Source organism: Melanerpes formicivorus, unplaced genomic scaffold, assembly GCF_026170545.1.
Source record: "Melanerpes formicivorus ecotype bairdi unplaced genomic scaffold, bMelFor1.0.p_v2 SCAF_5, whole genome shotgun sequence".
In the NCBI taxonomy this organism is placed as follows: Eukaryota; Metazoa; Chordata; class Aves; order Piciformes; family Picidae; genus Melanerpes; species Melanerpes formicivorus.
In genome coordinates this window covers 4,039,219-4,053,056 of record NW_027142357.1, presented here as the reverse complement: position 1 = coordinate 4,053,056, position 13,838 = coordinate 4,039,219, and the positions used below count along the sequence as shown (strand labels likewise).

The 13,838-nt window shown below is 45.1% G+C and overlaps 2 protein-coding genes across 3 annotated transcripts in view; one reads left to right on the top strand and one right to left on the bottom strand.

Annotated features, from left to right (window-relative positions):
• PMS1 (PMS1 homolog 1, mismatch repair system component) overlaps positions 1-4,547 on the bottom strand; it is a 63,043-nt gene extending 58,496 nt beyond the window's left edge. Inside the window, exons 1-2 of the mRNA XM_068137898.1 lie at positions 4,457-4,547; positions 1,587-1,740 (exon numbers count right to left, since the gene is read on the bottom strand). Coding sequence (XP_067993999.1) covers positions 1,587-1,718 — 132 coding nt within the window. The 5' untranslated portion in view covers positions 1,719-1,740; positions 4,457-4,547. The remainder of the gene's footprint in view (positions 1-1,586; positions 1,741-4,456) is intronic.
• Positions 4,242-13,834, top strand: ORMDL1 (ORMDL sphingolipid biosynthesis regulator 1). 2 transcript variants are annotated; one of them, XM_068137904.1, is made up of 5 exons: positions 4,242-4,361; positions 5,036-5,100; positions 6,124-6,304; positions 9,800-9,951; positions 11,625-13,834. In XM_068137904.1, the coding sequence occupies exons 3-5, from the start codon at positions 6,131-6,133 to the stop codon at positions 11,758-11,760; spliced, it is 462 nt and encodes a 153-aa protein (XP_067994005.1). In that variant the 5' UTR covers positions 4,242-4,361; positions 5,036-5,100; positions 6,124-6,130; the 3' UTR covers positions 11,761-13,834. The 2 variants fall into 2 exon arrangements, with proteins under 2 accessions (XP_067994005.1, XP_067994006.1); XM_068137905.1 differs by lacking the exon at positions 4,242-4,361 and adding an exon at positions 4,550-4,634.
• Positions 13,835-13,838: the final 4 nt, after the last annotated feature.

Below are 13,838 nucleotides of genomic sequence, written 5' to 3'. Positions count from 1 at the left end.
CCCTTGAACTGGGGAACCTAGAACTGGACACAATACCCCAGATATGGCCTCACCAGGGCAGAGTAAAGGGTGAGGACAACCTCCCTTGAGCTGCTGGCCACACTCTTAATGAAGCTCAGGATCTCACAGATCTTGGGCACAAGAGTACAACAGAGGGCTTTACTCTCTGGCTATCTGCATGGCTCTACATTGGCTCTCCAGTAAGAGACAAGATCTGTGTAATCATTTTTGAATGCTCTAACACTTTCTTTTGCCTCTTGCAGTTACTGATTGGCTCACAGGATCCACTTCTGGTATCCTTACCCCCAAAATATACGTACACTACTCGCTTTGGAGTGAGTAGCAGAAGCAAGCTACTATGCAGTCTAAATATTGAGAGGACAGAGGTCATCACAACCCATAGTGACGACAGTTACCCTCAGCTCACTTGAGACAAGTAAACATGCTCCTTGGCATCTACAAGAAATCATACTCCAATGGAACACATTTGAGGCTCATTCAGGAAAGACAGATGTGGCACGGACAAGGAACAAAGCTGGAATTCAGCTGCCTTCCTAAGTGTGAGCATCTAACACTTGATTCCAGAGCAGGTTATGCATTCACTGTTATCTGCAGAAAGGACATTGGATGCGTCTTATCAAATCAGTAGCTAGAGCTCACCATGTGGTAATTTATACTACACAAACATGTAGAATGGCCACCAAACTTTTCCACTGTTTTCATTTTCACCTTCCTGACAATATTTTGTACTGAGCATTAAATCTGCCAGTAAGTCCAACCCTGAATCAGAATGAATCACAGAATGCTTTAGGTTGAAAGGGATTTTTAAAGGTCCCCTAGTCCAGCTCTCCCATAGTAAGCAGGGATATCTTCAACTAGAACAGGGTGCTCAGAGCTACAAACAACCTGACCTGATATAGTTCCAGGGATGGGGCTTCTACCACCTCTCTGGGCAACCTGGGACAGTGTCACACCACCCTCACTATAAAATATTCTTCCTTGTATCCAGTCTAAATCTCCCTGTTTTAGTTTCAAACCATCACCCCTCATCCTGTCACAACAGGCCCTGCCAAAAAGTCTGTTCCCAGCTTTCTGATAGGTCCCCTACAACACTGAAAGGCCACAAGAAAGTCCCCCTGGAGCTTTCTCTTCTCCAGGCTGACCAACCCTAACTCTTTCTGCTTGCCGTCACAGCAGAGATGCTCCAGACCTCAGATAACTTTTGTGGCCTCCCGTGGACCTGCTCCAAGAGGCTCATGTCCTCTTTGTGCTGAAGGTCATATTTTAAAACAAGCAGTTAGAAAAACTAATTTGAAAGTAGGAAAAGTATTAAAGAAGGTGACATTATTTTTCCCCCCAGAATACACTCTGGAGCACAAATATAGCTCACTGTTGCAGCGGGGCCTCAGAAATTTTAATGGACACCGATTTGGGACCATTTTTATTTGAGATTAAAATATAAACACTATCAATATCCACCCATTCCCCAAACCACAACAGCCTAAAAACACGTTTGCAGTGGAACAACTTTCTGCGCATCTTATTTTCCATCCAACTCTTTGTAAAGAGAAGGAAAGAGGACTTACCAGTTTAATATCAATGTTTGTGGCATCTGCATCCAAGGAATTTTCTATCAGCTCCTTCACCACACTGACAACTGATGTGATCACCTGAGAACTTGAAAGCAGACGAATAGTCTCTGCTGGCAGCTGTTTCATAGTGGAGTAAGACTCAGAGAAGCTGCACAGAAAGAGAACAGAGGAAGAATGTCAAATTGTGCATTACAAACACTTTTCTAAGTGATTGTTTCACACTAAGTTTTAAGTGTAGGCAGAAGAGTCAATTGTGGCTGAAGAGCCAAATCTTCAAGACACAGTAGGACTCAGCTTCCACTGTGCTGTATGTAGGATTTCTACTACCTAAATTTCACTGAAGAAATACAACCTGAAGGCAACCGCTTTGGAATTGGGAAAGAAGTGAGGAGAAGGCACAGTGGTGCAAAAGTCATATTCAACAGCAGTATGATCCATTGGCGACCATGAAAACCAAACCAAACCCAGAAAACCTGTGTGCCCTGTCCCGGTTTGAGCTAGAACAGAACTAATCCTGCTCAGTGATTCAACTTCTCTGCTCGCTGATGGGATGTTTTGCAGTTCAGGGCATGTTTGTACAGACAGTGGCTGCTGCTGGCAGTGAGAATGCTGATGGGGAGAGGTACTGCCAAGGGGCTGGAGTCCATAAAGGCTCTTGCTCAGACTTGCTCCTGTGCAGACCAAGGTCACCATTAAATCTTGTGTGGCATGTTGAGGATGCAGAGTAAAAGGCTGCACCTGCAGGGAGGAGGGAACAGGAAGCCCTACACTGATCAGTAAGGGATTCCATCCCATGGACATCATATTCACAAGGGATGACCAGAGTCAAGCCTCTTCTTAAACCATCAGCATCGCAGGAGAACTTTGTCTATTCTGCTGTCAATTCCAATCCACAAGTTCCTGAATCCAGTTCTTGTTTGCCACTGAGTCCAGTCTGGGATTTCCCTAGTGCCTGCCCACAGCATCAGTGGTGACAGGGGTTGGGTTCAATATTGGGTTTGTATCTATTTCATTGTATTGTGACTATTTTCACTAAAGCTGTTTTTCTTTCCCAATCCATTAGTCTGCCTTCCTTATTCCTTTTCTCTTCCCTTTGGGAGGGGACAGTGGTTAAGAGAGCATCTGTCACTCATTTAGTGGCCAGCCCAGCCCTAACCCTTGACATGCCCTCAGCTGAGTCAGTTTATTTCTCTTCGTCTCTATCTTCCACTTGAAAATGGAGATGCCTCACATAATAAAGCCACCAAAACCACTTTAAAATGGCTATAGAACTCCTGCTGCACTACAAAGACACTCTGCCATGAATATATTGTAAGTGAATCTGCACATTTTTGCAGGCATTTCTGTTTAAGTGCCCAAGTAGAGACCATTAACCAAGCTCCAAGAAAAAAAAAACCAAAACAAAACATAAAAAGTCTTTTTCAATCCTTGTTGCCTGACACACTCAACCCCAGTTTTTTATGCATATGAGAAAGGGAGGAGAAAGAAGACTGCCAGATTGCTCTTCCCATCTCAAGAATGATTCAGACTTGGGTCTCTTTTCTCCATAGCAGCACTTTTTACTGGGTTACATTACATAATTTTATTCACATCCAAAGGTAAACAATCCTGCCAACTCAGTCCAAGCCCTATGCTGGACAACACAGACTGCACGCTCAGCACCTGTCCCAAGGATATGAGCATGTGTGAAGGAATGGAGCAAACCCACACCTCCTCCTGATACAGCCAGGACACAGTGAAGGGCCGTGGGTATACACAGCTGATAAACCATTACAGTGTACTCCTCCTTCTAAAGACAACGCAAAAATCAGATTACTTGGGGGGAGCAAAAGTACAAGGTTTTGAAGAAGCAGCAGCAGCAGAACTTTTGAAGAGGTTTTGCTTTATACTCATTATTCAGACTCCAAAGGTGGTAAAAAGATTCAACAACTCAGCTCTCCACCAAACAAACTGGGAAAGGCACACAGGATGACGGACCAACTACTGATGACAAGTGCCAGATCACAGCTGAGTGTTTCCATCACGACACACTGACTAAACCAAGGGAAGGTCTTAGAAGAGAAACGTTGCAGATCCCAAAGATAAGTTTTCCATGAGGTGTAACCGCTACAGGCTTTTGTGGAGAAGAACCCGCTTCCGGTGTGCCCTTCTTCCCTGCACCCAAACGCCCCTGTGGCGAGTTTGAGCTTCATCACTGATGCAATCCTTTAACCCCTCTGACACCCCAGCAACAGGGTAATACTGCAGACCCCCAGGTAAATCACCCGCAAAATCTCCTTCGGCTTTATAGCTCCAGCCTCACGGATGTGGGCGCAGCACCCACACCCTACTCCAACTACCACCTTTCGCAGGAGCCCGCCAGAACACCTACTCGGAAAATTCCTCAGTTTATGAGCGAAAAAACGAAAGAAAATCTGCAGATGAAACCTGTAGACGGTCACTCGAGTTTATCTACACCACCACCACCACGAGCCCTCAGTTCCCGCTTGTTTTTCGCTCTGAAAACACAGGGGCGAGGGGAAGGCGGGGACGGCCGTAAGGAACGCCCGGCTCCCGCCCCGGCCAGCGGGCCTCGCTCCCCCGCAGGGCCCGGCCCCGCCTCAGAGACGACCGCCGCACCGCAGACACCCAAGCCAAGGCCTAGGCCCAGGCCCAGGCCCGTCCTGTTCTGCCCGGGGCGGCAGCCGGTCCTGCCGCGGTGCCGCCAGCGGGGAAGCGGCCTAGCCTTCCCTCCCCAGCTAGGGCCTCGTGGAGCCTTCTCGAGGGCAGGTAAGCAGCAAGCTGCGCTGCCCTGCCCTGCCCCGCACCGCCCCTCCCGCTGTTCACAGGCGCCCGCGTCCCGCACGGTCCCGGATCCGCGCTACCTGCCCTCCGCGGCTCCCCCGCCGCCGCTGTTGCCGTTGCCGCCGTGGGCGGTGCAGGCGGGCCGGCCTCTCCCCGCCCCTGGCTGACAGCCCTGCCCACAGGGCAGCCGGCAGGCTCGACCTGCGGCTGGCGGCCCGCGCTCCGCGTTCCGATCCCGCTCCTGCTCCTCGGCGGCTGGTGGGTCTCCAGAAAGGTGGTGCCGTGGTGGGAGGGCGGGCAGGCGGGCTCGGCTCGGCTGGTACTGCTGTCTACGTCGCGGTGCTTGCGAGCAGGCCCCGGGGCGTTCGGCGGCGGCGGCGGCTGGTGCTGCGAGGCCCAGCCCCGAGGCGAGCGGCAGAGGCTGGTGCGGCGGGAGGGGATCTGCCGGGGAGCCCGCTAGGTGCGTGGCTGGGAAGGGAACCGGCTCTCGGCAGGGAACCCGGCTCCTGCGGGCACAGCGTCCCGCCTCTTCTGTGCGGCTGGGGGCCTCGCCGTGAGAGAGGATACGGTGCGCTGGGAGAAGGCGCCTATCTGGCGAGACAAGAACCGCGAGGGAAAGCTAGGAAGAGATGGTAGATGATGTCCAGCTGTCTGTCTAGGTACTCGCTCAGCGGCGGTTCTGCATCCCAGGGAGAGAGGAACAATCTCGCTTCCTCCATCTCAGGTAATGTGTTCCCGTTTTGAAATACTTTGCAACAAGTGTTGATTAAAATCAGCTGTGCTCGGTTCAATGTCGGGTTCATCTATTTTTATTCTACAGCCCGTTGTTAATACTGCAAAATACTCAAGTGTTTACAGGGCTTTGAAGCACTGAGAGAGCAGAATGAAAATACTACCTTTGGTGGTTAAACAGTGCATTTATAGACTGATTAGGAAGGCAGGTAAAAAAATCTCCATCCTAGTCCCATAGATGAACAGAAGTAGTCTGACAGCTGACATGAATACAAAGTATGGCATGATTTTTTTTTGTTGTTTAGTTTTCATTACAAACGTTAGTGCAGAAGGACAAGAGTGTCACCTCCAGTAAGTTCTGTCTCCTGAAGAAGTCAGCATTGTGAAATCATTCTATGTATCTCTACCTGTCTGTCACTCAGAAAACTTCTGAACCTGTTGGCTAATTTCAGCCAGATTTGATGGATGAAAATGTCTGTCTGAATATTAACAGATGGGGAGAGAGGGAAAAATCTGCTATCTGCACTCTGCTGCAAGAAAAGCAGGCAGAAATTGGTCCTTGTTGGCTCTTCTTAGCAGTAGGTGGCTGGGCAATTGGTATATGCAGAATTATTTGCTACCCATTACATGCACAAGAAACAGGAGGAAAATTGCCTGGTACAGGAACAGGAAAAGGACTGCAGATGTTGTGGTTGAAGAAAAGAGTTGAAAGGACAGAAGTTACAAAACCTGATTTCTTACAGGTTTGCAACTTCAGCTTATTGTTTTTTTAATGTCCCTTCTGTAGATGGCTTGTGGATTGTATTTGTTTGGCTGTTTCTAAACAAACAGTTCCCTGTTTGTGCTGACTTCTCATCAACCACCCTTTGAAGATTCCAAGATGCATCTTGCTTTAGGCTCTGTCCTCCTTCCAGACCTGCTTATTTACGCTGGGCTTTTCCCAGAATCTAAACCTGAGTATGCTGAGTACTCTCTGTAATAGTAGTCTCAATCCTCAAACAGATGTGTTTTATAGGGTAAAAATGAACGTAGGAGTCGCCCACAGCGAGGTAAATCCAAACACGCGGGTGATGAACAGTCGTGGAATGTGGCTGACCTACGCGCTGGGAGTCGGCATGCTGCACATTGTCTTGCTCAGCATTCCTTTCTTTAGTGTCCCTGTTGCCTGGACCTTAACAAACGTGATTCACAACCTGGTAAGTACCCCCTCCTGTATCAAAATTGGAAAAGCCATTTGCATGTATTTGTTTTTTATAGCAGGAGAAGAGAAAAATGGTCAGGCTGTATGGAGGATGAATTCCAGCTAGCCAAAATACAACTACTTCTTGGCTTATCCATTGTTAAATGTGTTGCTGAAATGCTATGGGATCACTTTGGACTTAAGCACAAAAGACCTGATATACTCCTTGCATAGCTTATGTATTCTTTTAAAGGGCATTTAATTAAGGTAGAATTTTGCAGGCATAAAACCATCATGCCAGCTGACTCCCACAGGGTTTGTATATTCTTATGCTATTAATAAATGCTTATTATTATTATTCAGAAACATTGTGTGCTATATTATTATTTATAATAGTGTATTATTTCTTATTATATTTAGTAATGGTTGCTGGTTGTTACATTGCTTGTGTATTATGTTATTCAGCTGTGCTGTATCCATAAAGTACTTTGCATTTTTAGCTCTTGGCTATTATCTACTAATGTTTCAACATAAATGTGATATTATCCTGAAATGTTTCATGTCAGCACTTCACCTGTTTCCTTGGACAGAAACATTTGTGTTCTTTTTCACCTTGTTTTGATTTCTGGTCAAGCTAACTAGATTTTAGCTCAGAATGACTTGAGCATACAGCTTTGTCACTCTACCTAAAATCATAGAAGGCTGTAAATTGTAAGGGACCTTTAAAGGTCATCTAGTCCAATCCTCCTGCAGTCAGTAGGGACATCTTCAACTAGAGCAGGTTGTGCAGAGCCCCAAACAACCTGACCTGATACAGTTCCAGGGAGGGTACATCTACCAACTCTCTGAGCAACCTAGGCTAGTGTCTCACCACTGTCAGTGTAAAAAAACCAAACCTTCCTTGTGTCTAGGCTAAATCTCCCTCTTTTAGTTTCAGACCATCACGCCTTGTCCTGTCACAACTGGCCCTGCCAAAAAGTCTGTTCCCAGCTTTCTGATAAGTCCCCTACAGCACTGAAAGGCTACAAGAAGGTCTCCCTGGAGTCTTCTCTACCAGGCTGAGCAACCCAAACACTCTCAGCTTGTCCTCACTGCTGAGGGCTTCCAGCCCTTGGATCATTTTTGAGGCCTCCTCTGAACCTTTTACCAGGTCCACATCTTTTCTGTGCTGAGAGTTCCAGAGCTGGACACAATACTCCAGGTGGGGTCTCACCAGAGAGAAGCAGAGCAGCAAGATGTAAGAAAAATCTTACTTGAAAGTAGTGGGAAAAACTCTACTACCTTGACCCAAGCCCTGAAACCATTTATTATTCAGTGGGTTGTGATTTGTATGTTGACTTCTGTGTGCAAAAGCATTTGGAAATTGAAGGCCTTAAGAATTTTTCTGCCTCCACTGCTCTGGATGCTATAATTTTGTTGTAATCATTTCACGTAATGTAAGTCTGAGAAAAGAGGGCCATAATCCAGCAGTTTGTGTCATCCCTGAGCTTTGCTAACTCAGCTCTCTAAGATGAACAGCAAAGAAATCTTGACCAAAAGATAGCTTCTTCCTTATTTAGGAAAGCTATAGTTGACTTTAAAGACTGAGCTTGGATAATATCCTCCTGAATCCTTTAAAAAAAACCCATGAATTTTCATTTTAGTGGACTTTTTTATGTTTGTAGGTGGGTTTAAAACTAATAGTGGAATTTTAAGCCTCATTAGAGCATTTTGTACATTATCTTTGACAGCATCAGATGGGCAGAGACAAGAATGCCTTAGTATTTCTCAAACACCTTAGCAAGTAATTGCAAGGAGCTACAATGACAACAGGGATGTGAGGATTCACTGGCAAGGAGTTTTCTAGTGGAGCTCCAGAAGGTGACTATAATACTAGAAATGAACATTAGCTGCACTTTTGGATATTTCAGCAGTTTTGGTACTTTTTCTTTTTGGAAGTAAATCCTTGAATGGTTTGACAGAGCAAAAAATCTTGGATTTCCACAAATGGAAATCTTAGCTGACCTTGAAAGTGGTGTTAATGGTCTTTCTATAAGCACTGGTGTGAAATGAGGCATGTTAAGTAATCATTTGGATCTGTCCTAAAAGTGCTCTTTGGTTAAGCTATTGAAACAGATGCTGCAAACATCATAAATCAAAGATTTAATTAAGCAAATTAATTCTCTTAGGTTTATAGGCCTCTGGCAAGGGGGCTATTAAAAAAAAAAAAGGAGGAAGAAGACATGAAGTGACTTGCTCAAATTTCATCTCCATTGTAGGAATTCAGAAGAAATAAATTGGGTGTGGTTTTTGTTTGTTTGTTTTCTTTATAAATCTTTATATAACAGTTTCTCTATGTGCATCAGAGAAAAAAACAAGCAAAAGAAAAGGACATCTTTGATATTTCCTGGCCAGGACTCATGCTTGGCCTTGGTATGCTCTCTCAGTGAGAGAAAACTAGTGTTTGTGAAAACTGGAGGAGGGCAAACTGCCATGTGTGAAATCAGTGGGTTCAAAGTGATCTTTAACACAGCAGTCATGCCACGCTTACATCAAGCAGTCACAAAGTCCAGTGTGGTGAAGATGATCAGAGAGCTGGAGCACCTCCCCTATGGGGACAGGCTGGGAAAGTTGGGGCTGTTAAGCCTGGAGAAGGCTCCAGGGAGATCTTAGAGCAGCCTTCCAGTACCTGAAGGGGGCCTACAAGAAAGCTGGGAAGGGACCTTTTACAAGGACTTGTGCTAGGGCAAGAGGGAATGGATTGAAGCTTGAGGAGGGCAGAGTCAGACTGGATAGTATGAATAAATTCTTTGCAGTGAGGGTGGTGAGACACTGGAACAGGTTGCCCAAGGAGGTCATGGATGCCTCCTCCCTGGAGGTATTTAAGGCCAAGTGGGATGAGGCCTTGAGTAACCTAGTGGGAGGTATCCCTGGCCATGGCAAAGGGGTTGAAACTAGAAGATCTTCAAGGTCTTTCCAACCTAAACTGTTCTGTGAATCTATGAAGGAAAAGCAGCCAAGAATGGACAGACAGTATTGCACTGGTAGCTGGTGTTCCAGCTTCTGAGGGTTTGAACCTGGTGGAGGACTGAGCAAGCTTTCAAAAGTTTTCTTGCAATATTACCAGTATTTGTAGATAGAATTTTGCTTTGTACAGCCTCCACCTCATAACTCCATTAACACTGTTAGGGAAGTGTTACATGTAAATACACATCATGAGCCCTAAAATTGCTAAAATTCTGTTGATTTCACACCTTTTTTACCATCTGATGTAGAAGACACAGTAAGGGATTGGCTGTCACATAGACCTAGGCTTTAACTCTGACTGTAGCACTGTCTGTACAACCTCAAATCACTTCTTGTCTCTTCCTTCCTCTCCAGTGGGTTGTCTTCACAAGCTCATAGCTCTTCTGGGTGGGAATTCATTTTTTCTCTCTCCCTCTCTCTCTCTTTCTTTTTTTTAACAACACCTTGACCAATGCAACAGGTACAAAAATCTACAGCTCAAAGTGCTCTTTTTTCTCTTCCCCAGGGAATGTATGTGTTTTTACATGCAGTAAAAGGGACTCCTTTTGAAACACCCGATCAGGGGAAAGCTAGGCTGCTGACACACTGGGAACAGCTGGATTATGGCGTACAGTTTACATCTTCAAGGAAGTTCTTCACAATCTCTCCTATCATTCTGTGAGTTCCAATCTGTTATTATGGAATTCAAAAACTGCAGCAAAATGGGTTGGGAATCACATTCTAAAAGCATTTTCTCTCTTTCTGTGGCTTGCTTGTTTGTTTCTACGTCACAGGAGTAGGTATTTACAGGCCATATCATCAACAATCTTTTCCTGCACCACTTGACACTCCACATACTGAGGTCAAAGTTTGTAAACAGCTGTTAATGGGGCAGGTTTTAAAGATCATAAATGCTGTGAGGAAAACTTAGTGTTAACTCTTGAAGTTCTTTTAAGATTGTGAAGCCACAGAAATTGAAAGTCTAAACTCCTGCAGCACTTCAGCACACGGCAGCATTTACTAACCATTTTGCAACTCATTTTATGGAGTCCAGGCCTTTGCATGTTGCTTTTGCCTTGTAAAGGTTGTCTTCTGTGTACATGAGTTACATAAGAAATATATCACTGCCTGTCTCTGTTGACACAAGTCTGGTTGTGTAATTGAAGGAAATCAGATACGTATTTCACATCTGAAAAGTCTTTCTGTTTTCCACTGAAGGAAGTTGTCCACTTGTATAGTGGAGGGGAGAAGATGCTGCATTGTGTCTAGAAAGTTGGGTCACAAGTGATAGAAACTGGAAAAAACCCCTACATAGACTCCTCAAAAAAAACCTCTTTCCTCAAAGGTAGCTTCCTACTTCCTAGCAGTAAGATGAAATTATTGGCTGAAAGCCTGAAGGAGTTGGTAGTCAGTTGGGTTTTCATGCAGCTGAACAGGTTGTGACCTAGCTTTGAAACATGCTGGAAGCATCTGTTGGATGGGAAGCATTTTAAAATCATGGTAGTCACAGATGTGCTCAGCAAAAATGAGTTTTGCACTGAAAAATGCTGAATGCTTTGTTGCTGAGCTTGCCAGGGTAGCAGAACTGCAAGTATTTTGGTAACAGATTTGACACACTTGAAAACCTGGTTATAAAACAACCTTGTGGCTGCAGAAGTCAGAGACTTCAGCTCGAGGGGTAGGTAGAATTGCTGGAGGAAAATGCTAACAGAGAGCTGCTTTTTAGCACCTTGAGAAGTATGGGGAGGAAGAAATCTAGTCCATAATTTTGCTCTAGATACCTTGGGGATCATCTAGTCCAAATCCCCTCTAAAGCAGGGTTCAGCCAGAGCAGGTTGCCCAGGATCACAATATCCAGGTGGGGTTAGAATGTCTCCAGAGAAGGAGACTCCACAACTTATCTGGGCAGTCTCCTCCAGGGCTCTGGCTCCCTTGCAGGAAAGTTCTTCCTCATGTTTAGGTGGAACTTGCTGTGGTCCATTGCCCTTTATCCTGTCCCTGGAAACCACTGACCTCATCCTCTTGCCTCCCTGCCCTTTAACTGCTGGTCAGCATTGAGAAGATCCCTCCCAGTCTGTTCTTGTACAGGCAAAACAGCCCCAGGTCTCTCAGCCTCTCCTCATCAGAGAGATGCCCCAGTCCTTTTCATCATCTCTATACCCTCCAGTAGTTCCCTGTCCTTCTTGAACTGGGGAGCCCAAAACTAGACCCAGTACTGCAGATGTGGAGCAGTCAGTTGTTAACCAGTAAGATCACTCTGATTGCTAAAGCGTTTTCATCAGCTGTGCTTTGTTTGTTTATTTTTCAGCCAAGGCTGTCACCAGCTAAATTTGCTCCCTCTTTTCTCACAGGTATTTCCTGGCCAGTTTCTACACCAAGTATGATCCAACACACTTTATCCTCAACACAACCTCCCTTCTGACCGTGCTTATCCCCAAGCTGCCACAGCTGCACGGTGTTCGAATCTTTGGCATCAATAAGTATTGAGCAGCAGAAGGTTTGACAGTGACTGCCGCTGACATGGGTCCTGCTGTTCCTCAGGTGAAGGAAACGAGTTGCCTGCTGTACTGTGGATCCAGTCTTATTCGGTGAGAGATGCTTTTACATCTGCGACACAAATCCTACTTCCCATGCGTTATCTGGGATGAAAATTGAGTTTTTAAGAACTAAAATGCATTGGAAACCTCCAGAAGAAAGATTTCTGTGAAGAAGTGGGCAGGTCCAGCTCTAAAGCATGATACCCACTAAGACTTTTTTATGTCTGGATGATGCAAGTGACTTGTAAGGAAAATGTGAGCAACAGCTGCAATGGTGAGCAGCATTTCACCTGAAAGGGAGAGCAGTGTTTCACAAGTAGCCAGTCAACCATAATGCAGATGGTCAGGTTAGATGTAAATCCAGGATCCTTGATACCAAGGTCTGGGGAGGCTGCACTCTGGGAGTGAAAATAGCTTCTCTCTGCTGTATGGACTGTAGGTGGTTGTGCTTGTTATTGTGTCGTAAAGGTCTGTCTCAGTGACAGCTACCGTAAACCAATGGTGTAAGTCATGCCTTATCTGCTCTTGTGATTATTTTGTCACAAAGAAGAAAGTCCTTCACTGCCAGCTCAGGGGATTTCTACATCCACTTGATGGCTCAGTCCATGTACATTTGACACACCACTGCTGTTGGGTCGATTTCATTTTGCTCACTAGAAGACTGACTTTTCTATCTGTAAATGGGACAGCCTGGAAATCTGAAATTTTTCTTCAAGTGTGGATTTTTGACTGTTTTTTCTAGTACTTGACTGCTGGCTTACTCTTCATTGATTGAGAGGCCTACAATGGTGGGGGAAATGGTTGCTGCTGCGTAGAAGCTCCACTGTCAGAAGACATAGAGAAGCTCTGTATAGGCTGTAACTTAGAATAGAAGCCAAGGTGAGCAGGCAAATCACAGGGTCTAACTTTGTTTTTACAGATAAAGGCAAAGATAATTTGCATGTTTTGGAAAGGTGAAGGGATGCTATAGTTTCAGGGGTACTGTGTAGTGCAGAGTAACCTTGCAGATAATCAGTTCTGGAACTAGGCTGATGGAGGTACGTTTATAGCTCTGAGCACTTAATTCTCTGTCTTGAAAAAAGGATTAATTTTGAAGTCTGCCATATGTCTGCTATCCAAAACCAGCTCGGATTTAACAGAAGACTTCCATGTAAGACTTAACCTACATTTTGGATGCGGTGGCAGCCAGTGTACTGGAAAGATAAAAGAAAAAAAGAAAAGCCCCCAGTGGCCTATTTCTTATATTGCTGAGAGAATTTTCTGTCTACCTTCTTGATAAAGATACTGTTAAAAAAAAAAAAAAAAAAAAAAAAAGTTGTGGGTTATGATTTTTTTTTGTGTAGTTGGAAGTATTTCTTTCTGTTATTTGTACTGAAAGTGACAGCAGGGTCATTTAAGTAGTGACCATCACAAGGCTCTGCTTTCGGAAAATCATGGTTTTGAGAGCAAGTGACAAAGATCTTGGCAAGATGGGGCTGGGTCTCTTCTCCCTAGCAACAAGTGAAAGGACAAGAGGCAATAGGCTCAAGTTGAACCAGGGAAGGTTTAGGCTGGGTATCAGAGGAAACTTCTTCAGTGAAAGGGTTCTCTAACACGGGAATAGGCTCCCCAGGGGGGTGGTTGAATCCCCTTCCCTCAAAGTGTTAAAAGAGGCAGAGATGTGGGGCTGCGGGACATGTTTTAGCACCAGACTTGGTAGAGTTAGAGAATGAATGGACTCGATGACCTTAAAGGTTTTTTCTGACTGAAACAACCTTGTAATTCTGCTCTATGATTTTAAGGACCCAGGATGGATTTAGCAACAAAGACTGCGGTGACATAGGTTGGGCAATACCGGGACACCCAGTACCGGGGCAGGGAACACCTTGGAGAGGGCTGTACGAAGCTCTTAACTTGTGGCACTGAAATTAGTTGCTCTCCTACTGATACAGGTGTTAGATTAGGTATTGTAATATGTATCAGAGTAGGTATTAGTGGATAAATGTATGTATAGCAAAATACAGCAAAATTATTTTAGCATCCGACTAT

Excerpts from the sequence above, each read along its gene's own strand:
- ORMDL1 (XM_068137904.1), top strand. The coding sequence starts at position 6,131 with ATGAACGTAGGAGTCGCCCACAGCGAGGTAAATCCAAACACGCGGGTG. Across the intron at positions 6,305-9,799 it reads CAAACGTGATTCACAACCTG|GGAATGTATGTGTTTTTACA; the intron begins GTAAGTACCCCC and ends TCTCTTCCCCAG. Across the intron at positions 9,952-11,624 it reads ACAATCTCTCCTATCATTCT|GTATTTCCTGGCCAGTTTCT; the intron begins GTGAGTTCCAAT and ends CTTTTCTCACAG.